The 23,956-nt window shown below is 46.5% G+C and overlaps 1 protein-coding gene across 4 annotated transcripts in view; it reads right to left on the reverse strand.

Annotated features, from left to right (window-relative positions):
- Positions 1-23,956, reverse strand: part of Col19a1 (collagen type XIX alpha 1 chain) — a 218,753-nt gene that overhangs the window by 15,053 nt on the left and 179,744 nt on the right. For 2 of the 4 annotated variants that reach the window (XM_070010078.1, XM_070010080.1), the window contains 14 exons: positions 22,525-22,578; positions 20,471-20,515; positions 18,851-18,904; positions 15,995-16,045; positions 15,866-15,910; positions 15,483-15,509; positions 10,590-10,643; positions 8,909-8,953; positions 6,556-6,600; positions 6,410-6,472; positions 3,679-3,714; positions 3,504-3,548; positions 1,588-1,749; positions 242-308 (listed from right to left, as the gene is read on the reverse strand). In XM_070010078.1, the coding sequence (XP_069866179.1) occupies positions 242-308; positions 1,588-1,749; positions 3,504-3,548; positions 3,679-3,714; positions 6,410-6,472; positions 6,556-6,600; positions 8,909-8,953; positions 10,590-10,643; positions 15,483-15,509; positions 15,866-15,910; positions 15,995-16,045; positions 18,851-18,904; positions 20,471-20,515; positions 22,525-22,578 (793 nt within the window). Of the gene's footprint in view, positions 1-241; positions 309-1,587; positions 1,750-3,503; positions 3,549-3,678; positions 3,715-5,893; positions 5,945-6,409; positions 6,473-6,555; positions 6,601-8,908; positions 8,954-10,589; positions 10,644-15,482; positions 15,510-15,865; positions 15,911-15,994; positions 16,046-18,850; positions 18,905-20,470; positions 20,516-22,524; positions 22,579-23,956 lie in introns of those variants that run through there. The other 2 variants (XM_070010079.1, XM_070010081.1) reach the window with 2 other exon arrangements.

Below are 23,956 nucleotides of genomic sequence, written 5' to 3' on the forward strand. Positions count from 1 at the left end.
ATAGACAGAACCCGAAAGATTGTCCTAGGATGCTGAATCTGACAGACTGACTGTGCTGGCTGACAGACCAGAACTGAGGAGAGGAAGTTCCAGGAAGTGAGACTCAACTGAGGGCAAGGAAGGACTTCCCAGGGGACCCACCCCCGCCGAGGTGCTTTCTCGCAAGCCTTTCCTAGATTATCCTCCAAGAGTGTGAATGGAGAGGCGGGGACCCAGAAATGTTACAAAGCAAAAATCTAACCTTCAAAAACCCTCAGGACCTCTTGATGGACATACTTTTTTATTTCTTCAAATGAAACAGCATCAGCCTAAGGAAGGAAAGAAGAATAGTGTTACAAGAAAGTGTAGCACAAGGGAATAAGACCAGAAATATCAGGATTTACATACTTCTTTAGAAACACATTTAGCTAGCAAAATGCTTTTGCCAATGGGTTCTATAGGTTCTATGGGGTCTTGGAGTCAATTGAAGGACATAATTTCTTCAAAAGCCATGGCGTGGCATCTTGACCAACTATATGAACATTTTTCCTGTTAAGCAAGCAGGAAAGCTTCATGCAGTTAGGAAGGACATTTCTGCTACTTCACTTTCGAAGGTTACAGAACCCAACTGGCACTAACCAAATGTTAGCATCATGATCCAAATCACCTTCTAATAAACATTCCTATTTTGGTAGATTCCCCATCATCCTTCATTGCAAATTCCTCCCTCCTGTTTGCTTGTGTGATGACAATGCCGGTCCGTGGTCTCATGGCCTTTCCTAACATGGTGATGCCGGTCTATTTACAGCAGTCAGTTCACTTGGAATGCAAAAAGCTACAGAAGATGATGTGGTGGCCTCCTATGGCGGGCAGTGTGGCTCCAAGGATGCCCTGCTGAAGTTCTTCATTTCCCTTACTCATGGGAAAAGTGAGCTTAAATTCATGCATCTAATACTAATTGTTGGCCCAGAACAAAAAGTTCAACTTGTACAGCTTTATCCAAGTAGAGTTGGGGGAAACTGTTTAAAAATAAACCACAAGAATGGTGGGAAGGTCCAATTTTGCTGTTTATGTAACAGATCAGATCCAATCCTCTCATGGATACTTTTGTATTAAACTCCTCCAAGCAATGACCACAACCACAAAACCGGAGAGTTGTGAATAAATAACACCCTGCGCTGGTTGAGCTAAACATGCTATCTTTGCCTGAATGATTTCTCCTTCTAAGCACCTCTCTGGATGGACGTGTTCTAACATGTAAACAGACACAGGTGGTTTTGTGTAGTAGAGACGCAGTGTGCACAGCACCGTGAAAGCAGGGTTTGGAGTCAGCTAGACCTAGATCAACTTTCTGCCTTCGTAAGAGCAAGGAGGAATGAGCGCAAGCGAGGTGATGCAAGTGCTTAGCCGAGTGTGGCACGGAACTCTGACCACCAGTGTAGGTATGCTTTATGTGTACCAGCAGAATTGTCATTCACAATAAAGTGCTTGCAATGTACAATCAACTATATGCCAACGGACAGGAAAACAATGAGCAACATAAATGCGCATTTCCACGCCTGCTGCGATATATCACTGTACTGCCAAGGAAAGCCTGGCAGCACTTACCGGAGTGCCGGGGGAGCCAGGGGGGCCTCGGTGGCCTGGGGGTCCGGTAGAGCCCTTGTCTCCTGGAGGACCCACAGGGCCCAGCGCCCCCTTTGTGCCTGCAAGGCCTGGCTTTCCCTGCTCGCCTTGGGGCCCTCTGTCTCCTGGGATTCCTTGGTCACCCTGTTTGGGGGGAGAAGAAGCAATGATCTTTTCTGGGAAGGGTCTGCATTTGTATTAGTATTTTTCCACTGTGGAGCACTGGATAGGGACTTAAACTATGTACCACAATGTTGAGAAATAAATGAATTAACCCAAACAAAAGGCTTAGAAAATGTCAGGTGCTGTGGGAGTCATTTCCTGTGTGGATGTCATTAACAGTGAGGACAGTGTCCCTCCTCTCTGTCCCCACCAGCCGGGTTCCCACCAGGTAATGCTGCTTCCTGCAGTGGGTCCTAAACAGACAATCTCAAGGAGGAAGAAGAGGCTGTGCTAAGATTAGCAACAGAATAAATACAAAAATGATAATCTTGTAATAACATGTGTTAATGATGATGTTATACTAATTATCAATAGCATGATACCAATCATGTAAACAAACTATAATACTTATAAATTACTAAAATTATAAATTAGTATCTTATGGTTCATTTATACTATTATTCAAAATAGTATAATACTATCATGTACTAATAATAATACCCTAATAGTATAATAGTGTATTAGTAAACTAGTACACTAGAATACTAGTATATTGATATATTAGTATACAGCACTTGATTGAATATAGTACATTATTACTATAATAATATATTCTATGCTACCAGTATAATACTGTTATTTATAGGTGTATAAATTAACTATAGTTATCTCTGGAGTAAGATGCCAGAGTGAGCTGGGAGTAAGAGTACATTGCATGTGTCTGAATCTGACAGCCAAGGTTCCTTAATAATGATGATGGTGGTGGTGGTGGTGGTGGTGGTGGTGGCAGTGGCAGTGGTGGTGGCGGTGTGTGTGTGTGTGTGTGTGTGTGTGTGTGTGTGTGTGTGTTTGTGTGCTAGTTCTGTGGCTTGAACTCAGGGCCTGGGCACTTTCAGCATTTTGCTTAAGGATGGCCCTCTACCTCTTGAGCCCCAGGTCCACTTCTGGTTTCTGCTAATTAACTGGAGGTAAGAGTCTCAGGGACTTTCTTGCCTGGGCTTTGAACCCTGATCTTCAGATCTCAGCCCCGAGTGGCCAGGACTGCAGGCGTGAGCCACCAGCACCCAGCTTCCTGTTGTCTCTACACTGTGATGTGTCCACTGTGGTGTGCACAGGAGGGAATGCATAGTCAGGTCAGGTGCATGATGTGTCCACTGTGGTATGCACAGAGGGAATGGGTTGTCAGGTCAGGTGTGTGATATGTTCACTGTGTTATGCACAGGAGGGAACGGGTGGTCAGGTCAGGAGTGTGATGTGTCCACTGTGGTGTGCACAGGAGGGAGCAGGTGGGCAGGGCAGGGTCTATGAAGCAGCCCTGAGTACTAGGCCAGCTGCACAGCTCTGGGTGGGGAGGGTCTCAGCAAGCACAACTGTGTGCGTGTCAGCTCAGTACTTTTCACTTGTGATTACTCTTGTATTTATCTTGACTTAAAGACGATGAAAATTAAGAGAACCATTAGGGATCTACATGATCCTGGGATGAGAATAGAAAAAGAAATGAAATGGATGGCCCAACACCAGCACTGCAGTCTAAGTCACTGGAGGTGTGTCAGTGTCTTTGTGCATAATGGAGGGATCTAGAGAGAGGGACCCAGATGGTAGGACTCAGAGGGAGGGATCCAGACAAGGGGACCCAGGTGGCAGGACCCAGGGGGAGAGACCCAGAGGGAAGGACTCAGACAGTGAGGCACTTTGTGATGCAGATGTGAATGGCACCCTCAGCATAAAATACATACACGCTCTCCTTTGGGACCTCTGTCTCCAGGCTTTCCTGTGATGCCCTGGAAGATATCAACACGGAAAGTCATGCCTCGGGTTTTGCATTAGTCTTACCTCACTGTTGGCAGATATTCTGGAAATGCTTATCCAGGAGCAATTTTACACTTCCTGCTTTAAATGAGATTTTCATACCTGAGCCCCTGGTAATCCATCTTTTCCATTCATTCCCTATAAAGACAAAAGTGATTTATATTTCTAATTCTGCATTAACAGACACCAGCACAAAAGGAGCCATTTCAAGGAGAGTTCCTTAATTGTACTGTTGATGAGATTTTGGCAAGGCAATACAATGGAATGGCTCTGAGTTCCAGTCTTTCACCTGCTAGTTTCTTGCTTGTGCAAATGCACTAGATCTCAGTAGAACCAGGGATTCACACCTGTAATCCCAGCTAATAAAGAGGCTAAGAGCTAAGGATCAGAGTTCAAAGCCAGCTCAGGCAAAAAAAAAAAAAAAAGACTATGAGGCTCCTATGTCCAATTAACCAACAAAACACTGGAAGTGGAGGTGTGTGTGGTTCGGTGGTAGGATACCAGCCTTGAGCAGAAGAGCCAAGCCCCAGTACCAGCACAAAAGAGAGAGAGAGACATCCATACAGACATACAGACACACACACACACACACACACACACACACACACACACACACACACACACACACACACACACACACACAAACGCAGAGAGAGATAGAGAGAGACAGAGAAAGTAGTTTATATGTTGTCCCATTGCTTCAAATCTCTACAGAAACTCCCCCATTCTCTTGTGTATCTGGAAATCTTGTGTATCTGGAAACTTGTCCTTCATAGAGAAAATGAATAGGGAAGAATGCCCTCACCTTCTCTTTTTTTTAACTCCCTCAGCCATTTGTACCCCAACTTCTGCACTGCCCCCCTCATTCCTCATGAGGAAGAACCGAGTTGAGATACATTTTTGCTCTTTAGTAGATGGTTAGTTTTCTCTGTCTACTTCATTTCTACTCGCTTATGTGTGTGTGCATGTGTGTGTGCACGCATGTGTGCACCAATGCTAGACCTGGGTGCTATCCCTGAGTTTTTCCACTCAAGGTTGTTACTCTTATCATTTCAGCCACAGCTCCACTTCGAGCTTTGTGGTGGTTAATTGGAAATTAGGGTGCTGGGGACATTCCTGCCTCGTCTGGCTTCAAATGGAGACCCTCAGACCTCAGCTTCCTCTGTAGCCAGGATCACAAGCGTGATCCACAGCACCTGGCCCCATTTAGTTCTCTCCTGATTCCCTGACCTTTTTTATTTAAAAATTTACTTTTATTTTTATTGTTACTGTAGACTTGATATACAGAGGAGTGATAGGTACATGAATCAGGTACTGAGTACAATTCTTCTGGAACCATGTCTCCCCTTCCCTTGCACCGATGGCTCACACCTGTAATCCTACTACTCAGGAGGCTGAGATCTGAGGATTGAGGTTTGAATCTTAATTAACCAGCAAAAAGCCAGAAGTAGAGCTGTGGTTCAAGTGGTAGAGCACCAGCCTTAGTGACCAAGATAAGGAACAGTACCCAGGACCTGAGGTCAAGTCCTAGTAACAGAAAAAATATTAATAAGACCCCATCTTAACCAGATAAACCTGGTACAATGGGGCCCTGGCTGTAATCCCAGCTATCCAGGAGGGATAGCTAGGAAGACTGTGGTTTTAGGCCAGCCTTGAAAACACTCAAGACCCTAACTGGAAAAGAACTGGAACATAGAAAGGCTACAGGAAAGGCTCGGTAGTAGAGATTTTCCTAACACCCATGGGCACCAGCTTTAGCCCTAGTATTGTCCTATGCTGCAAAAAGAGGTAGGGTGTGTCAGGCTCAGGCCCCTCCCTCCCACCAGGCTCCTCTTTCACAAATGGCAGCCGGGAGATGCACAGGGCAGAGCAGATGCATAGGGCAGAGCAGGTGTACACTGCAGAGCGGATGCACACCAAGCAGCAGGTGCACACCATGCAACAGATGCACACCACAGAGTGGATGCACATTGCAGAACAGATGCACACCACACAGCAGATACACACCACACAGCAGATGCATATTGAGTAGATGCACACCACAGAGCCAATGCACCCCATGAAGCAGATGCACACCATACAGCGGATGCACAACATGCAGTGGATGCACCCGATGCAGCAGATGCACACTGCAGAGCGGATGCACACCATACAGCAGATGCACACCATGCAGCAGATACACACTGCAGAGCAGGGCGTGACTGAGCACAGCCCTCATGTCAGGACACTGGGCCAGGAACAACCATCAGGGCAATGGTGACCCATAAAGTGGAGCAGGCCGGGTAGAAGGGAAGGGACTGGAGAGAAGAGCTTCTGCCTCCCTCGCAGATTCCTAGGGCTGTTGTCTTTGGGTCTTTCACTTTCTGTTCTAGGATGCGACAGGCCATTTTATTTATTTATTTTTGTTAGTCCTGAGGCTTGAACTCAGGGCCTGGGCACTGTCCCTGAGCTTTTTTTGCTCAAGGCTAGCACTCTACCACTTGAAACACAGCACCACTTCTGGCTTTTCCTGTGTATGTGGTACTGAGGAATCAAACCCAGGGCTTCATGCATGTTGGGCAAGCATTCTACCACTAAGCTACACCCTCAGCCCCACCATTTTATTTTTTAACTCTGCTGAGAATACTGAGACTGAAGGAATGGGCCAACTTTCCTTCACTGCAATCCCATCCTTGTCCACTACTGAGTGAAACATAAAGACACAACACAGGGACTCCCCCCTTGCCTGTCCATTTGTCAGAAGTGCTCTTACTTCTTTCTAAGCCTGGCGATTTCCAGAGACGGGCAGGGGGAGGGGATGTTAGAAACCATTGGGCAGGCAGGCGGTACTCACCGGCTTTCCCACAGGCCCCTCCGGTCCAGGGAAGCCCACGTCTCCCATGGGTCCTCTCTGGCCCTGTAAGGGTGTCCCCAGAACACATCAATGGCCGGCAGTGCTCTGACACGGTATGCCCGCAACAGAGGTTCTTGGCCACTCACCGGCTCGCCGGGGGCTCCTGGTGGACCTGGACGGCCGGGCTTTCCCTGGTGAAACAAAGCAGAAAGACACATTAGGAGACAGCTTCCTGCACCTCCACTGCCCACTTTTGGCTGGTCAACTGGAGGTAAGAGTCTCACAGACTTCTTACCCAGGCTGGTTTCAAACCACATGCTCAGGCATCAGCCTCCTGAGCAGCTGGGGCTGCAGGCCAGCACCCCAGGGCCCATCTGTCCCCCCATTTAACATGCGATGGTGTGGCAAAGTCAGCTGGACATGCTGAATTGAAATCCCTTTGAACAACTACTTGAAGATAAAAATAGTAACAATAATATATATTTAAAATCCAGCCAGGCAGAAAAGTCTGAGAGAGACTATTTCCAATTAGCCAGCAAAGAGTCAAGCTGGAGGTGTGATTCAGGTGGTGGAGTGCCAGCTATGAGCAACAGGCCAAGCGAAAGCAACAGGGCCCTGAGTTCAAGCCCCAGAATGACACTTATCAAAAAGAGGTCCGTACTCACACTGTGGTGACACTGGGGAAATTAAGCTTCACTAGATCACACGGATGCAGAATGAGGGTGTAAACAAGAATGGCTTACCAAGATGATCTAAGGACAATTCCAGAAACAGAATCCTAAGAGTTCTGTGAGGAGGGGAGTGGGGGATAAGCCACCATCTAACATGTAGTCCACCATGGAGAAGAAAGGCCACGCTGGTGGCTCACTGTTGTCATCCCAGCTACTCAGGAGACTGAGATCTGAGGATCACAGTTCAAATCCAGCCTGGGCAAGAAAGTCCTTGAGAATCTTATCTCCAATGTACCAGCCATCAAAAAGCCTGAAGTGGAGCTGTGGCTCAAGTGGTAGCATGCTCGCTCAGAGTGACAAAAGCTCAAAGATAGTGCCCAAACCATGAGTTCAAGTTCCAGGACTGGAAACACACACACACACACACACACACACACACACACACACACACACACACACACACACACACACACACACACACACACACACACACACACACACACACACACACACACACACACACTCCTTAAAGCTTGTTAAAAAAGTTCATTTTTAACTTTTAGTCTCATATAAATTATTATCTGGAGCTGAACAAATTCAATAAAGGATGCCATTCTCAGTAAAAGATAAAGAGATGGGGTTTTCTGTTCTGCTACTTGACTTGGTATATAAAAGGAGTGAGGTGGGGGCTACTGTTCCTTTCAGGATTGGGTTGGTGGGAGATGGTATTGGCCACAGTGGGACTTTGGGTGAGGCAGGGAGGTGGGGCAGGATGGCAGGACGTGAGGTAGGAAGGTGGGAGGTGGGCAGGTGGGAGGGGGGCTGAGTGGGGCCTTTCCCCATCTTTCTCATAGTTCTACGACCATAGTTGGTGGTACTGCAGACTTTCCTTATGCTTAGCCCGGGCCTGCCTGCCTGCCCAGGGCACCACCAAAAGGTTAATGACCTCTGAGTCATCAAGCATGGCCGTAAGTTTTAATTAAAGCCTCAGGAATGAAGATCAGAAGGACCCCAGCTCAGAGAAGCAACTCAGCCTTCCCAATGCTTTCCATTCCCTGGAAAAGATGGTGGTAAGATTAAAGCACTGGTCTCAGAGGGCAGCAATATGACCAGGGAGTGAAGGACTGGTTTGGGAGCAGGTGTCAGGAGGGCCTGGGTAGGAGGAGGGGCGCAGGCCCCGGTATGGGAGGGTATCCCAGGCCAGGGTGGGGTGGGGCTGGCCTGGGGTGACAGCCCCCTTACATAGGAAGAAGCACCTATTATACAGGAACTTGAAGGGACTGCCCAGGATGGCAGAAACCTCAAAACACAAACAGATCGGAGGGAAGTGTTCAGAGCAGAGCACACACGAATGTGGGTCCCTGATGGGGCAACAAACAAACAAACAAAAACCCAAACAGAGAAACAACATTCTTAATGTGGAAACAGAACAGCATTTTTGCTAGGCACTGGAGGGCTCACGCCTGTATACTAGCCATTCAAGAAGCTAAGACCCCTGATAATAGAGGTTGGAATCCCAGCTGAGAAGAAAAATCCCTGAGACTCTTATCTCCAAGTGACAGCAAAAAGCAGGAAGTGGGAGCTCTGAGTTCAAGTCCTGGTACTGGCCTGTGTGTTTGCACACACAGGTGAACACACACACACACACACACACACACACACACACACACACACACACGGATAGCATTCTTAACTTGGGAGAGGTCTGTAGTTTTTAAATCAGAGACTCCAGGAGCCTAATGCCAGTGGAGTTGTGGCGATTGGTGGCTCAAGGTGTGCACACAGTTCACCTTTAGCGGTAATGTAAAGTGCACTTGTGTGGACTCACCGATGCCCCGGCTGTTCCTGGTGGCCCAGCTGGGCCTCGATCTCCCTGTGGGGATTAAAAGTTAAAAATGCCACTTAAAATGGAAATGCTGAAGTATTTGTTTATAAAGCTAATCGTCAAATATAGTTCATGTTTGGTAAAGCTTTGGTTTGAATTTGATAAATACTAATAAGCTGACATGAAGCTAGAGTCTAGGCAGGAAATCAACAAAGGGTCTCACTAAACTGGCTGTATTTTCATTTTCTCCACTGAAACCAAAATAAATAATAGTTAAAATGAAAAAAAGTATCATGAGTCTGTGACCTGTTTAGTAAGATTTGATACATCCATATTAGTCATTATTTTTATTCTATAAAATGATTCAAACAAACCATTGCTTGAAAGATTAAGCACATGAGTCAGCTGAAGCTGTTTCCTGTGCTTGCCTCATTGGATGCAGGATGAGAACAGAGTTAGAATTCAATTTGTCTTATTCCTCATCCAATCAGCTAGTTGTGGAGAAACAAGAGTCCTTGTCCAGTAGAGCTGATGCCGCTGAGCTTTCTGATGATTACATGTGGGGCAATGCAATGCAACCTTGCTGGGGCAGACCCACACCAAAAAGGAACTTCAGGGCTTTACTGAGGGGTATAGAAGACTTGGTTAAATTAAAGATATGCTTTGTTCTTGGAGATAAGATGGGTAGTGAAAGTGTCATTACAGTCTGAATATAAAGTTAATAAAATGGTTACATAATTGCAGTTTGAGCAAAAGATATTAAAGATTTTTTGGGATAATAAAATAATAAGAGAAAAGCTAAATAATAGACAGTAGTACTATTAATATATAAACATGCAATAAGGCCACAAGAATTAAAATGAGGGACTATTGGCAGAAGGTTAAGCAGTATGCCACCTTCATAAATCTCAGAAGCAAGCCAGTATTCATAATAAGATTTTTAGTAAAGACTCGTATCATTAAATGGATACATAAATAATTGGATAACTTCCCTCAAAGTGTTTAATTTCTCTCTCTGCATCATGTCTCATATAAGTTCCACATGAGTTACAAAAGATAAAAATAATATAAAATATTTTTTAAAAGCCAGGCACTGGTGGCTCATCCTAGCTATTCAGGAGGCTGAGATCTGAGGATCACAGTTCAATTCCTCCCAGCCAGGGCAGGAAAGTCCATAAGACTCTTATCTCCAATGAACCACCATAAAAGCTGGAAGTGGAACTGTGGCTTAAGTAGTAGGGCACCAGATTTGAATAAAAAGGCTAAGAGACAGTGCTCAAGCCTTGACTTCAAGCCCCAGTACCAGTACTAAATAAATAAATAAAGCTATGAAAGAGCTAGAATCTGTTAGTCCAAATAAAAGTAACATCTTGTGTACAAAAGTGAAATAAAAGGATAAGAAAGAGAAATAAACTTTTAGAATGGACTATATTAAAGATGTATTTCTAGGTGGTGAGGTCAACCCCCAGTATCACAGTCTATCTTTCCGCATAGTCATCTCTTCTCCTGCCCCTGGCTTTCCTAGCAGCTACTGACATGCTACCTAGGGCCCCTTTCCTCTAGCTGTTTAGAGGTATCATGCAGCACTTCAACTCCCTCCTTCTCCTCCTGTTTGTCTGTCAGGCTGCCACTGCTTCCCCCACCTCCAAAGGCTGAATGGGCCCCTTTGTACCTCTGCGCTTACCTTTGCACCTGGAAATCCTTCCAGTCCTGGCAACCCCATGGCACCAGGCTCTCCCTGTTAAATAAAACCAGAGAGGGCAGTGGCTGTGATCAAAGGATTTCAGGAATTGGTTTACAAGCAAATATTTTTTTCCTCATTCTAACACTGTCTAGCTTCTTGTTGATTTATAATTTAACAAGTAAGTGGTTTGCTCTGTTCCCTTACTTACTTTTTTTTTCAAACTCTTTATTGTGATCAAGTGATTACATAATTTCCCAAATTTCACAGTATTGTGGAATAGTTATGCTTAAAGTCACAAACACATTCTAACTTTCATGGGGCAAATTGTCTATCGTGGTTTATAACATTTATGAGTTCTATGAGCTTTGCAATACAGTTATTTCTTCTACATTGGGTGATATATGTATTTCTTTTGTTTTGCATAGTGTCAGTTGTTCCCTCTTTCCCACTCATTCCCTCCCTCCCATCCTGCCATTGAGTTGCTTAGTTCATTTTGATCAATGTCCAGTGTAGCTGACAGGTCCCTCTGTTCTATGTTTTCCCTGATTCCCTCTAGTTCTGTGTTGTCCTCCTGGTTTCTCTCCGGTATGCACACGTATACCATATATGTGATCAGCAGCATGGGGTTATTCAACCAGATAAGTGGAAGTTCTTTGTTTCTTAAACCTTGTTAATTTTGTCCTTCCTTTCTTTATTTGGCAATATTGGTGTTCGAATACAAGGCCTCATGCTTACTTGACTAGTTCACTACTACTTGACCCCTGCCTCCAAATTTGTTTTATTCTAGTTATTTTGGAGACAGAGCCTCACTAACTTTCTGCCCAGGCTGGCTTCAAACCTCAACTCTCCAGATCTCAGACTCTGAAGTAGGTAAGATTACAGGCATGAGTCACCCGTGCCTGGTGGAATGCGCTATTTTCAAGCAATGTATTATTGCATTTGGTACATGGTTTGTCACATTTTTTTTTTTTCCGCCGGTTGTGGGGCCTGAACTCTGGGCCTGGGCGCTGTCCCTCAGCTCTTCAGCTCAAGGCAAGAGCTCTACCACTTGAGTCACAGGGCCACTTCCGGCTTTTTCTGCTTATGTGGTGCTGAGGAATCGAACCCAGGGCCTCATGCATTGCAAGGCAAGCTCTCTACCACTGAGCCACCTTCCCAGCCCACTATTGCATTTGGTATATGATAGTGTGAGATAGTCTGAAAGTAGTTTGAGAATGAAAACTGTTCTTATATGTGCATGGGAGCTGATGCCTATAATCCTTGCTACTCAGGATGTAGAAATCAGGATGTTTAAGAGGAAAGTTGGGGTGAGACAAGTCAGTCATCTCCAAGTCAGTATCAATAAACAGCTGGACGTGGAAGTGCACACCTGTCATCCCTGCTTTGTGGGAAGCAAAAATAGAAGAATAACAGCCCAGGACAGCCTGGCACTCCCAAGAAACTCCACCAATGTGACTGAAGTGGAATGGGGCCCAGGTTGTCCTGGCATGCACACATGCACACGCACACGCGCACGCACACATACACACACACACAAACCCCACCGACATGACCAAAGTGGAAAGGGGCCCAGGCTGGCCTGGCACACACACACACACACAAAAAAAAAAAAAAACAAGACCCCATTGAGATGACCGAAGTATAAAGGGTATGTGTGGGTAACAAGGCTCAGGTGCTGATAGGGCCTGAGTCATCACAAGGCCCCGAGCTCAAACTTTCATATCAAAGTAAAAGGGCCACTCTCCAGAAAAGTGGGGGTATATTTCCTGATTAGGAACTTAATCAGAATGCATTGTTGAGGTCATTGAAAACTCTAACAGTAACTAGAATGAAGGGATGATGAAGGGGTGGAAGGTAACAAAGTTGGCCAACTTGTGAGGTGCCTCAGTGTAGCAGATTACCAGGGAATAGCCTTAAATTTCTAAGTGAGTGAAGGGTTGCAAGTATGGCTCAAAAGGTAGAGCATCGGCCTAAAAAGCATGAGGCCCTGACTTCAAAGCCCAGGAGAAATGGAGAGGGAGAAGTAGAGACTGAGTTTGGCGTTCTGAAAGCAGAGTTTCTCATCCTTTAGCCATTTCTGCATCTGCAGAGGCAGATCTCCTGTGACAGGTCCCAAGCTATCAGAGCCCAGAGGCTTTCCAGGAATACATCTGGAGAACCTTAGTCAAAGAATGACTAGTTGTAAACCTATAGATGTTGCAGAGAAGACCTGGGGAGTTATTTGATTTTTTCTTATTAATGAACTGCTATTAACTGCAAATATTTTTCTTAGGACACTAAGTGATTTAAACATAATCATATAAAAAAGTAGAATTTTAAATTGCATTCCATAAATGTATTCAATCTACTTTCAAAAATCTTATCAAGGCCCTAACTCCCACTTGCATTTACATTTTTATTACAGACTTCTGGATATGGAACATCATCACTGGGGGTCCTAAGGCCTCAGAAATCATTTGTAAATGCACACTATATGCATCCTGTCAGTCATCACTGTAACTGTTAAGCTGTTCCCATTCTATGCTGCTTCAGGGTCTGTGAAAAAGCCCAAGTCGCTGACAAATAAAAGAATGCTTTGCTTTTCAATCTTCAGAAGGCCACCTTTTGATCAAGCCACAGACGCTTCAACAACAAAAACGAGTGAAGGAATCCAGAGAGAAGGGGTCAGTGCAGAAGGAACTGTGGGTGAACAGTCTCAACACTCAGTGCACAGGTGAGACAAAGGAGTGGCAGCCTGGGTGGGACAGGACTGGCAGGGAGGGGGGTTGGAGGTGGAGCAGGCAAGGGTTGAACGTAAAACTGTAATCTCTTTGTATAACCATCCAAAAATTAAAATTATAAAAAGGAGCCATTATTTGAAAGAGGTTAATACTCACTTATATTAGCATAATACATGATCATATGATTACATGATCACATCTATGATCACATGATCATATATAATCACTTATATTTTGACTATCAAAGGAACACAATGATTCTCAGATATTAAGTTCACTTAAGGGTAATGTTTCCCTATACAAGTTTACTCAGATTAGAAATACCGGGACTACTGGATGTGTGAGCTGGTGGCTCACACCTGTAATCCTAGCTACTCAGGAGGCTGAGATCTGAGGATGGTGATTGGAAGCTAGTCTGGTAAGGAAAGTCCATGAGATGTTTATCATCTACTGATGCTGTGGCTTAAGTGGTGGAACATCAGCCTTCTAAATTGGGATGTGAGGATTGTGGTTTGATGCCAACCCCAGGCAGAAAAGTCTGCGAGACTCTGATTTAACTGCCCAAAAGAAGGAATGGAGGTGTGGCTCAAGTGAAGCAAAGCCAAGGCAGTGGGACTCTGCTTTGCTCTCCTAACTCGGTGCTGCTCCCAGGGCCTACTCACCACCCTTCCCCAGGGGGGCGCCCTGCAATGCCCCCAGAATCTCATCAGAACCCCCAGCCTTGAGCTGTTCTCAGAGATGTCTGAAGGTACAAGGCCTCCTGCCAGAACTGCGAAGACGTCACAAGCCCCAAACAGGGCCCTCTGCTACAACCACAAGGACATTCCAAATCCAAACCTCAAAGCCGATGGCATCTGACCACACCCCTCACCCCCATCTGACCACACCCCTCACCCCCTCGCCCCGTGTCATCCCGGACTCTGCTCAGTACTATATGGCCCCTCTTTAGCAGTGATTAAATGCTGATGTGCTCTCTGGGGTCTTATTTCCTTTCCTCTGCTTGATCTTTCCTCAAAGGGACAGCACCCGGACCCTGCATTCAAGCCCCAGTACTGGCACAATGAAACTAACAACAACAACAAAAATAAAAACCCTCAAAAACAGAGGTTGATATGGAATTTATAGATGAGCTTTTTCTAGCTCATTTATTTGCTGGTCTGATATTTATCCATAGTGTTTATAACTTGTAGCACTTTATGCTTCCTCCAGTGGCAGTAGAAAGTAGTTTCAAAGCTTATTTCAGTTTCAGGTACATCTAAGTTTTAAGTATATATCGAAAGGCTAAACAGATGTACAAAAAGAACAGGAAGGATGGAACATAAGCTTGAAAAGGAAAAGTGGCAGGAGAAAATGCCAGAGATCAAAGAGAATCTGATGGGATTTGGTGGGTGGAGAGAAGCTGAGAACAGGGAGCACTCTGTTCCCTTGGGAGGTCATGGAGGACAGGCCCCTTCTGCCTCCCTCAGGCTGAGTGTGAACCTCAGGATGCATTCCTCCTCACGAGCCTGGAATAAGAGCATACATTATTCTGGGAACAGAATAACTGCTCAAGATATTCAAAGAAAAGACAGTGCCTTCCTTCTTCTCTGTGAGATGTCAGACAAATTAAGGAATTTCTGTCTCAGAAGGATTTCTTTTCCAAGATCTACTTGAAGCTGAATCAATCATCAAAAGAAGCCAAGTGTACTATTTATCAGGGGTTTTATATGCACCAACCTCCACTGTATGGTTTTACAAACACGCTAAGAGAAAGAGACAAAGCTCAAGGACAGTGACGTTGCAACTGATGAATCTTAACAACAAAGCACACAGGCAGTCAAGGATCCAGTGTATGTTTACATAGTCTAGAAGAGTTAAGGGAAGGGGTAGATTGGGGGGTGGGTGGGTAAGAGAGTTGAAAGGGATGACATTGATCAAGACACACTGCATTCACAAACTGCTTTGCTAAGTGGCAACTCCTTTGCACAACTACTTAAAGATAATAAAACAAAGAAAATGGAAGGGAGAGAGTGGAAGGGAGGGAAGAACAATCCAACATAGCAGGCGTGTCTGTGGTTGGTGGCTTCTGTCTCTCTCAGTAATCAAGGAGGCAGGGTCTCTTTGCCTAATGCTCATCTTTCAGCTATGTAAAGATCTATTTGGTAAATGACACCAAGCATGGAAGCATACATACCACTGGGCCAAGATCCCCTTTTGGACCCTGTAAGAAATATATGTGAGATCATTTTTAAATAGTGACAAACACAATTATGAAAATATGAGGCATTTTTGTCCAACTTGTTTTAATGCTTAGTTTAAGAGTATTTGCCAAGGTTTGGCTTTTGCTAGTTTGGATTTGAAAGTGAAGGCTAAGAAACCACTTGACTAGACTGCCTGACAAGAACTGTTTGCACAAGGACTTATAAGTAAAGACACTATACTAAATTGTGTCCATTACTATGGATGTTATTTTCTCAGTTTCATTACAATTGGTTTTACTTCTTCCCTCCTTTTGTAATACTGGTTGTTGGCTACTTGTACATAGAGGTATGCTAGGAGAGAAAAGACAAGACTCACCGGGGGGCCAGGCGGTCCTGGAAAACTGGGAACATTCACACCTCCCTTAAAAAGAAGAGGAGGAGGAGGAGGATAAGAATGGATGGCCAATCTAGCTGGGAAATCATCTCACATCACACTTGTCAATACCTGGATTTTATACAAGCTGCCCATGCCGTTGCTGTCACTGAAGTACACACCCTTGGGGAGAGAGGAGAGTCAGGGTTATTGTAGCATTTCTACCTTCCATCACAGGATGGTGATGGTCCTATTCTGTTTGTTCACAGTACAATATATTTTATTTATTTATTTTTTGGTTGGTCATGGGCCTGAACTCTAGGCCTGGGCACTGTCCCTCAGCTCTTCAGCTCAAGCCTAGCGCTCTACCACTAGAGCCACAGCACCATTTCCAGCTTTTTTTTGCTTCTGTGGTACTGAGGAATTGAACCCAGGGCCTCATGCCTACGAGGCAAGCACTCTACCACTGAGCCACCTTCCCAGCCTGTCAGTTTTTTAAAAAAACAAACAACAAAACACCATTTTTATCAACTTTAAGTAGTTGAACAACAGGATTTCAATTCAACTTGTCAGTTTGTGTGTAATGCACCTGACCAGTGTCATCCCTCCATCCTCCTCCCTTTACTTAAAACTTATTTCCTATTTTATCTTATGCTATTTTTGATAGTGGTTTAATACTCTTTGATTAGCTGCCGCAGGGCCTGGGGAGGGCACGTGTGTGCAAAGCGCGCAGACACGCTTCCATGCAGGACCTGTGGTCAGCCTCGCAGAGGAGACTCAGCCATTCACAGGAAAAGCAGTATTTGCTCACTGAATTCAGCTTTCAAATTGTCAATCTGTGCTAAGCATTCACAGCCTGGTGACTCTCGGATGGGACTGGCCAGTGCCAGGGGTACAAATGCAGCTGGGGACAGGAGTAACACCGCTCTGTCTCTTCACACCAAATAAGAAAGTAAGCATGGGCTCAGTGTTAGAGTGCTTGCCTTGCATGCTTGAGGCCCTAGGTTCGATTCCTCAGCACCACATAAGCAAAAAGAAAAAAGCCGGAAGTGGCGCTGTAGTTCAAGTAGCCTTGAGCTGAAGAGCTGAGGGACAGCGCCCAGGCCCAGAGTTCAGGTCCACGACCCGACCTCCCCCCCAACCAAAAAAAAAAAAAAAAGAAATTAGGCAAATGGGAAGATGGCTTCATTCTCAACCCTGTGTTATGAAACCTGTTTCCACAAAAACAGGTTTAGGGCTTCCTCTAATAAGAGACACATGAATATAAAATTCCTGAGTAATCAACACTTAAACAACTCATTCTGCAGTTTAAACAATCAAACATTTCAGCATCTGGGGAAAATACGGCATATAGAAATAGTTTTATGGGCTGATACTGGGATTTGAACACAGGGCCTGGTGCTCTTGCTTGGCTTTTCACTTAAGGATGATGATCTACCGCTTGAGGCACAGTTCTACTTCCAGGTTTTTGCTGGTCAACTGGAGAAGAGTCTCACAGATTCTTCTATTTGGGCTGCCTTCAAACTGAGCTATTCAGAGCTCAGCCTCAGTGGCCAGGATCACAGGGGCGAGCAGGGCACCCAGTATGGCATAGGAAAACCTCAGTTTTGAAATGTTGCAAAGGGGTAATGGATCCTTAAAACCCATTATGAAAGTGTATTATCCTTTCCATAATTTTCTCTACTCTAGTTGCTAAATCAGAGGAGCTGTCATGTCACTGTTTCCATTTGATGACACTCATGTGCTCAGAGACTAGAGTTTGCACATCTTCAAAACATCATTCATAGAAGAAAACCATTCATGTGTTCTGTTAAAACACATACTGAGTCCTAAAGGAAGAATAGTTCTGAGATTTGCAGAGGACATTTCTCAGAGTATATACTTAATGTACATCTTGGAAAAAAATATTTTTGCCACTAAGTGTGCATTTCTTAAGCCACTGTAAAATCCTCTGGCCCTTACACGAGACCTCGATTTTTTTGTGTGTGTGTGAAAATACCAAACAGAGGGATTACAATTACATGAGCAAGGTAATAAGTACATTTCTTATCAAGCATAGTTGTCTCCTCCTTTGTTTCCCCTTACCATCCTTTCCCATCTCTCCCACCCCTCTCCCTCCCCCCCCACCAGCACCAAAGTTGTAAAGTTCATTTTTCAACATAACGTCTTGTACATCTCATTGTTGCAATGGAGACCTTCATTTTTTTTAACTTCCAGAAGAGAAGACAGAGTATTTTAGAATTTGAACTCCAAGTATGTTCTGCCTTGATTTTTTGATCAAAGGAGAAAGACTTACCAGAGCAAATTTGGTAGAGAGTCCATCTCTTTATTGTGTGTAAAATGTGCAAGTGTGCACACCCTGCAGTTTTCAGAAAACAACTCCCTTTTTCTACTGGTTTGGCTTCAAAATTTCCCAGGAGTGGAAAGGAACCAAGATTGGCATGGACCTCAGCAGGTCTGCGATTTGAGCATGACCCCAGAGGAGGCAGACATGGCTTGGAGCACGGCCCCATCCTCCCTCTGCGCCCTCCAATGCCATCCCCAGCGGCCTGCCTCTCCAGGGCAGCTGCAGTCAGCAGGGCGCCCTGGATGTATTGCCTCTCGCCTCAGACACCGTGTGGGGGATGAACACATACAGCATAATGCTGTATTTTTTAATTTTATTAATAATGCCACATTTAAAGAGCCAACTCACCTTGCCAGGAAGGCTCTCTGCTTTTTAAGCACCCTCTAGGCAAGGGAGGCTTGATGAGGTTGGAAGGCCTCCCCATCCCCCAGACCCCAGGCCATCCTGGGGAGGCTCAGGGCACATAAATCTGAGCAGTACAGATTAGAGCTGAGCTAGAGAGGCCCAGTGGTCTCTGCACGTGGCACTGGCTGTCATTTATATACAAGCAAACATCTCAGGAGACAGTGCTGAGAGCTCTGGAGTGAGAAAAGTTGTGAGTAAACAGGTGGTGGTTAAGTTTTAACCCTGAAAGAACTCACAGGTGGCCCAGGGGGTCCGGGAGGTCCAGGGATCCCAGGGGGGCCCTCACTTCCCTGTAAGGAAAACAAAGGTAAAATCATTTCCATTCATGACTGTAAGTCCGTTCTGACTGCTCAGAGCCATCCCTGACACACTGTGACCCGGCTGCCTTTCTAATGGGCTTGCAGATGTGATTGGCATGGCCCTTGCCTCTGCCTGCCAATGGTTTGTAGGCGCCAGCTGTGCCCACACCACACCCAAGCAGATCCTTACTCAGGGAGCTCTAGTGGACCAGGCTCACTTTAAACAGAGCTACGTGAACCTCGGGCCTCTGGGGAGAACCTGGGGTCCCCTCCAGTGGGTACTGCAAGTTCAGAGGGGTTGCCCTTTCTCAGAGCCTAACCTTGCCATCTTCCTCGTTTGGGAACCAGTGGCAACAGCCATGTGCTTTGAGCAGAGTAGAAAATCACAACCCGCCTGTGTGGGCAGGCAGAGGCACTGCTCCCTCCTTAGTACTGGACCTCCCTACCCAGTCAGACACCACACACAGCAGGGGTATGGGGAGCAGGGCAGGAGGGGTGTCCTGCATGGGCACAGCCTTAGCCTTCCTCTAGGAGCAAAGGAAGCTGCAAGTGGAGTTCTGTAAACCAAAGTTGAAACTGGACAAATGTAGTTCCTTTCACTTTCTAAGAGTATAGAATACCTATCAGAATATGAGACGGGGCTATTGTGGCCTCTAGTCTTCAGCCACTTGTGTATATATATAACTGCATTGCTTTTACATTTATAGCATCACAAATGTTCTAAGTTTCAGTCACGATGCAAGAAATGGTTAATAAAAAGTCCAGTGTCAGTAAAACACTTCCCAAATTTGATTACGGGCTTCATGTCAACAGACACTCTCTATTAACAAAAGGAAGCAAGATAGCCTGCGCCAGCGGCTGATCCCCCTGGCTCAGAGGCTGAGATCAGAGGATCACAGCTCAAAGCCAGTTCAGGCAGGGACGTCCATGACTCATCTCCAAGTAACCACCGAGAAGTCAAAAGCGGGGCTGTGGTGCAAGTGGTAAAGCGCCAGCCTTGAGTCAAAAAGCTGGCTTTGGCCAGAGTTCAAGCCCCAGCACTGACACAGAAAGAGAGGAAAAACGCAGGGTGGAAGGGCGTGTTTATCAGAAGAAGCCTCCAGGAGTTGTAGGGCGTCAGGCAAGGCCCGCCCCGGGGCATGCACGCCGGGCCTCTGCCTCTGATTCTGCGTTCTTGCCCAGCAGAGAGGGGGTCCGGCCGGCCCCCCGCGGCGGGCCCGCCCCTCCGGGCTTAGCACCAGGCCCACTCCGTGAGTGTGCAGACGAAGGTGCCCGGGGCCCTGCGGGCCGCGCCAGGTGGCTAGGTCCTCCGCCAGGCCGCGGCCTCGCGTGTTCCCAGCGCCGGGCTGGGTCCGCCTCCCCCCCCCCCCCCCCCCCCCATGGCTCAGGCCTCCGCCAGGCCAGGCAGCGGCCTCGCGAGTTCCGCACGCCATGCTGGGCTCGCCCTCCCCCGGGCGGCTCGGGCCTCCGCCAGGCCGCGACCTCGCGTGTTCCGAATGCGAGGGTGAGCTCGCCTTCCCGCCCTCTGCCCTCCCCCTCCCTGGGAACGCTCCGCACCTTGGCGCCCTTGGGCCCCGGGTGTCCGCTCCTCCCCGACGAGCCCTGCAGGGAGAGAAGCCGGCGGGTCTTGGGGTCTGGTTTTCGTGCTGGGCTCGGCCCACAGTGCTCGCTAGGCGGCCACAGGCAGTGACCCGAGCGAGTCCGCGCGGCGCCCGCCCTCCGCTAATGGCAGCCCCTATGACAGGGCACGCCGGACGTCCTGTGGACCTCAGCCTTGGGAAGGAAATCCACTCCGGTTCCTCTTTGGGAACAGTCAGCGGGGGCGCCTGCTGCTCCTCACACTCCATTTAAACCCCGACCCTGCGGCCCACTCCAGAGCCCCTGCCACCCCGGAGCTGGGATGAGGCCTGGGTTTCAAGCCAGTACATGCAGAAAGCGCCCAAAACCTGGGAGCAGAGCTGTGGCTCAGGTGGTAGAGCGCCAATATTGGGAGAAAAAGCCGTGCACATCATGCAAGGCACTGAGCTCAGGCCCTACCACTGGCACAAAACGTGTGATTTTATCACTCAACGTTTAAGACACACCAAGATTTTCAGGAGGGAAGTGATGAGAGGTTGAGGCATGCATTCGATGGCTGGATTTAGCCAATAAGCACATTATTTGCAACGAACTTAAACTAAAAACATATGTGCCAATCTGAAACTGAAATGTAGCTGTGTTATTTGCAATTGAATTTGAGAATCACCTAGAATAAACTCTGAGTAAATGGCTACATTTGGCAGGTGAAAAAAGAAAAAAATCCCTTCCAGGGAGCTAGAATGACCAAGGCGGGAGGTATGGCTTATGCAGTTCACCAGCTCAAGCTCTGGTACTGGTGCAAGAAGAAAAAAAGAGAAAAAAAGCCATGTGCCATTGGCTAACACCTGTAACCCTAGCTACTCTGGAGCCTGAGATCTGAGGATCTCAGTTCAAAGACAGCCAGAGAAGACACATTCTTGAGACTCTTATTTTCAACGGAATAGCAAAAAGCTAGATGTAGAAATATGGCTCTGAGGGGGCTGTGAAGATGGCTCAGTGGTAGAGGGCTTGCCTTGCATTCATGAGGCCCTGGGTTCAATTCCTCGACATCACAGAAGCAGAAAAAAAGCCAGAAGTGGTGCTGTGGCTCAAGTGGTAGAGCATAAGCCTTGAGCTAAAGAGCTGGGGGACAGCACCCAGACCCAGAGTTCAAGCCCCACGACTGACCAAAAAAAAAAAAAGTAAGGCCCTGAGTTCAAACCCCAGAACCAGCACAAAAAAGATAACCAGGATAAAAAGGATAACCAAAAAGACACAACGGCCGTGATGGTGTGTTTTAGGGAGCAGCAGGAGCTTTGACTGAGATAGTGTTAAAAATTTATTTATAGGAACAAAAATTAATTCAGTCATCTTCACTCCATTTTTTTCTCCTACAAAATAAATTCTCAGCTTGTATTGCCATTGGAACATCTCTTCTGAAGGTTGATGTCAAGAAATACCAAATATTTTGCATTCTGTCTTCTCTAATTGCTGTTGTCTCTGCAGTATCTTTCACTGCGGAGAAACCTGCAGTGACTGTGAGGACTGGGATTGTGGGTGTCAGTGTGGGTATTGGTGTGGGCATAGGTTATGGGCGTGGGTGTAGATGTGGGCATAGGTTTGGGTGAGGGAGTAGGTATGGGTGTGGGTATAGGTGGGGGTGTAGGTATGGGTATAGGTGTGGGCAAAGTTGTGGGTAAGGGTGTAGGTATGGGGGTTTGGGTGAGGGTGTAGGTGTGGGCATAGGTTTGGGTGAGGGTGTAGGTCCAGGTGTGGGTATAGATGTGGGCATAGGTGTGGTTGAGGGTATAGGTGTAGGTGTAGACATAGGTTTGGGTGAGGGTGTAGGTATGGGTGTGGGTGTAGGTGTGGGCATAGGTGTGGTAAGGGTGTAGGTATGGGCGTGGGTGTGGGGGTAGGCGTGGGTGAGGGTGTAGGTATGGGTGTGGGTGTGGAGTGAGGCTGTCTGTAGGCAGCCATTCAGCACTCTGGATTGAGGCCCAGAGGACAAAGTGAGGCAGTCCTCCGGCAGGTGGGGCTGAGACAGTACTTACAGGAGGCCCGGCTGGGCCTGGCGTGCCAGGGGTGCCCGGGCTTCCTTGGAGACCCTAGAAGAGACAGTTACCACCATAAAAATCCCTTATAGAGCACAGGCATTTTAGCTAGTCGGTCAATTTTATCACAGAGTTATGTTGTGAGGTAAGTCAAGCTCAGAGTGACAAAGGAAGTGGGTTTTCCCTCATGCGTGGAAGATCTAAATTACACACATATATACAAACACATGCAGACAGACTGCCTAAAGTACGGTCTGTCTACACAGGGGAGGTTCTATGATGAGATTCCTTTGAACAACTACACTTCTGCCTAACAAAATGAGTAGCAGGAAGGTGTGACGGGGGGGGGGGGCGGGGGGGGGGAAGGTGCGACGGTGTTGTCAGGAGTTGTCAGGAGTGGTAGGGTCAAGGGGAAGGGCAGACGAATGCAGAGAGGAGGTGGGAGAATTCAGTCATGACACTCAGTGCACATTCGTGAACATGGGACCAGGTCACTGGAGGGAGGGGTAGGAGAGCTGGGGAGGAATGGTGGAAGGGGTGATGCTGATCAAGATGCAAGGTACTCAAACTCACAGGATGAACTAAAATCCTTTGTAAAACTACTTAAAGATACTAAGTAAATAATAAATAGGAAATGTTTTCATTACTGAGAATTAAACATATACTTTAGCTATTCAAGAAACATGATGCTTGTCACTGTAAATGTCCACTTTCAAAAAGGCGGTCACTCTGCATTTGTTTGGAGTCTCAGCCAAGCTGTGTGGTGGCTCGCTCAGCCTTCTGTGTGACAGCAGTGACCCATCCCTGACAACTCCACACACCAACCTACAAAAATGAAGTTCAGACCGGCAGAATGCCAGCACAGAAACACAGGCTTATACTACAGCTTCACTCAGCGCATGGAAAAACAGATTATGTTTTATGACATATTGTAGTTTACCTTCTAATGAGAAGGAGAAATTGGTTCACTGGTGAATTTAAGTCTGGAATCCTTTTATGGCTTAAGCATAAAAGTAAATAGCTTTCCCTTCTTTCTCCTCTTTGGGTTTGTAGAACAATGCTAATTATACCAGGTAAAATTTTTTTAAAAAGCTGGTGTGTGTGTGTGTGTGTGTGTGTGTGTGTGCGTGCGTGCGTGCGTGCGTGTGTGTGTGTGCGTGTGTGTGTGATCTGGCAATTTATGAAATTAACTTTGTTTCTTTACCAAGTGTACCAAGAACAGAATACTAATTAAACCCATAATATGAAACATTTTACAACTTTTTCCTTCTCTGTGGACTGGGCTTTGGACTCAGAGCCTTGTACTTACTAGACAGACACCCTGCTTGAGGTACGTCCCAGCCTTTGTTCTCTGATTCACATTTTTTGACCACACTGGCCAGGACCACAGGTCCTCTGACTTACAGCCTCCCAAGAGCTGGGATAACAGAAG

This window comes from Dipodomys merriami, unplaced genomic scaffold (genome assembly GCF_024711535.1).
Source record: "Dipodomys merriami isolate MVZ:Mamm:240054 unplaced genomic scaffold, mDipMer1.0.p SCAF_8, whole genome shotgun sequence".
NCBI classification, from domain to species: Eukaryota; Metazoa; Chordata; class Mammalia; order Rodentia; family Heteromyidae; genus Dipodomys; species Dipodomys merriami.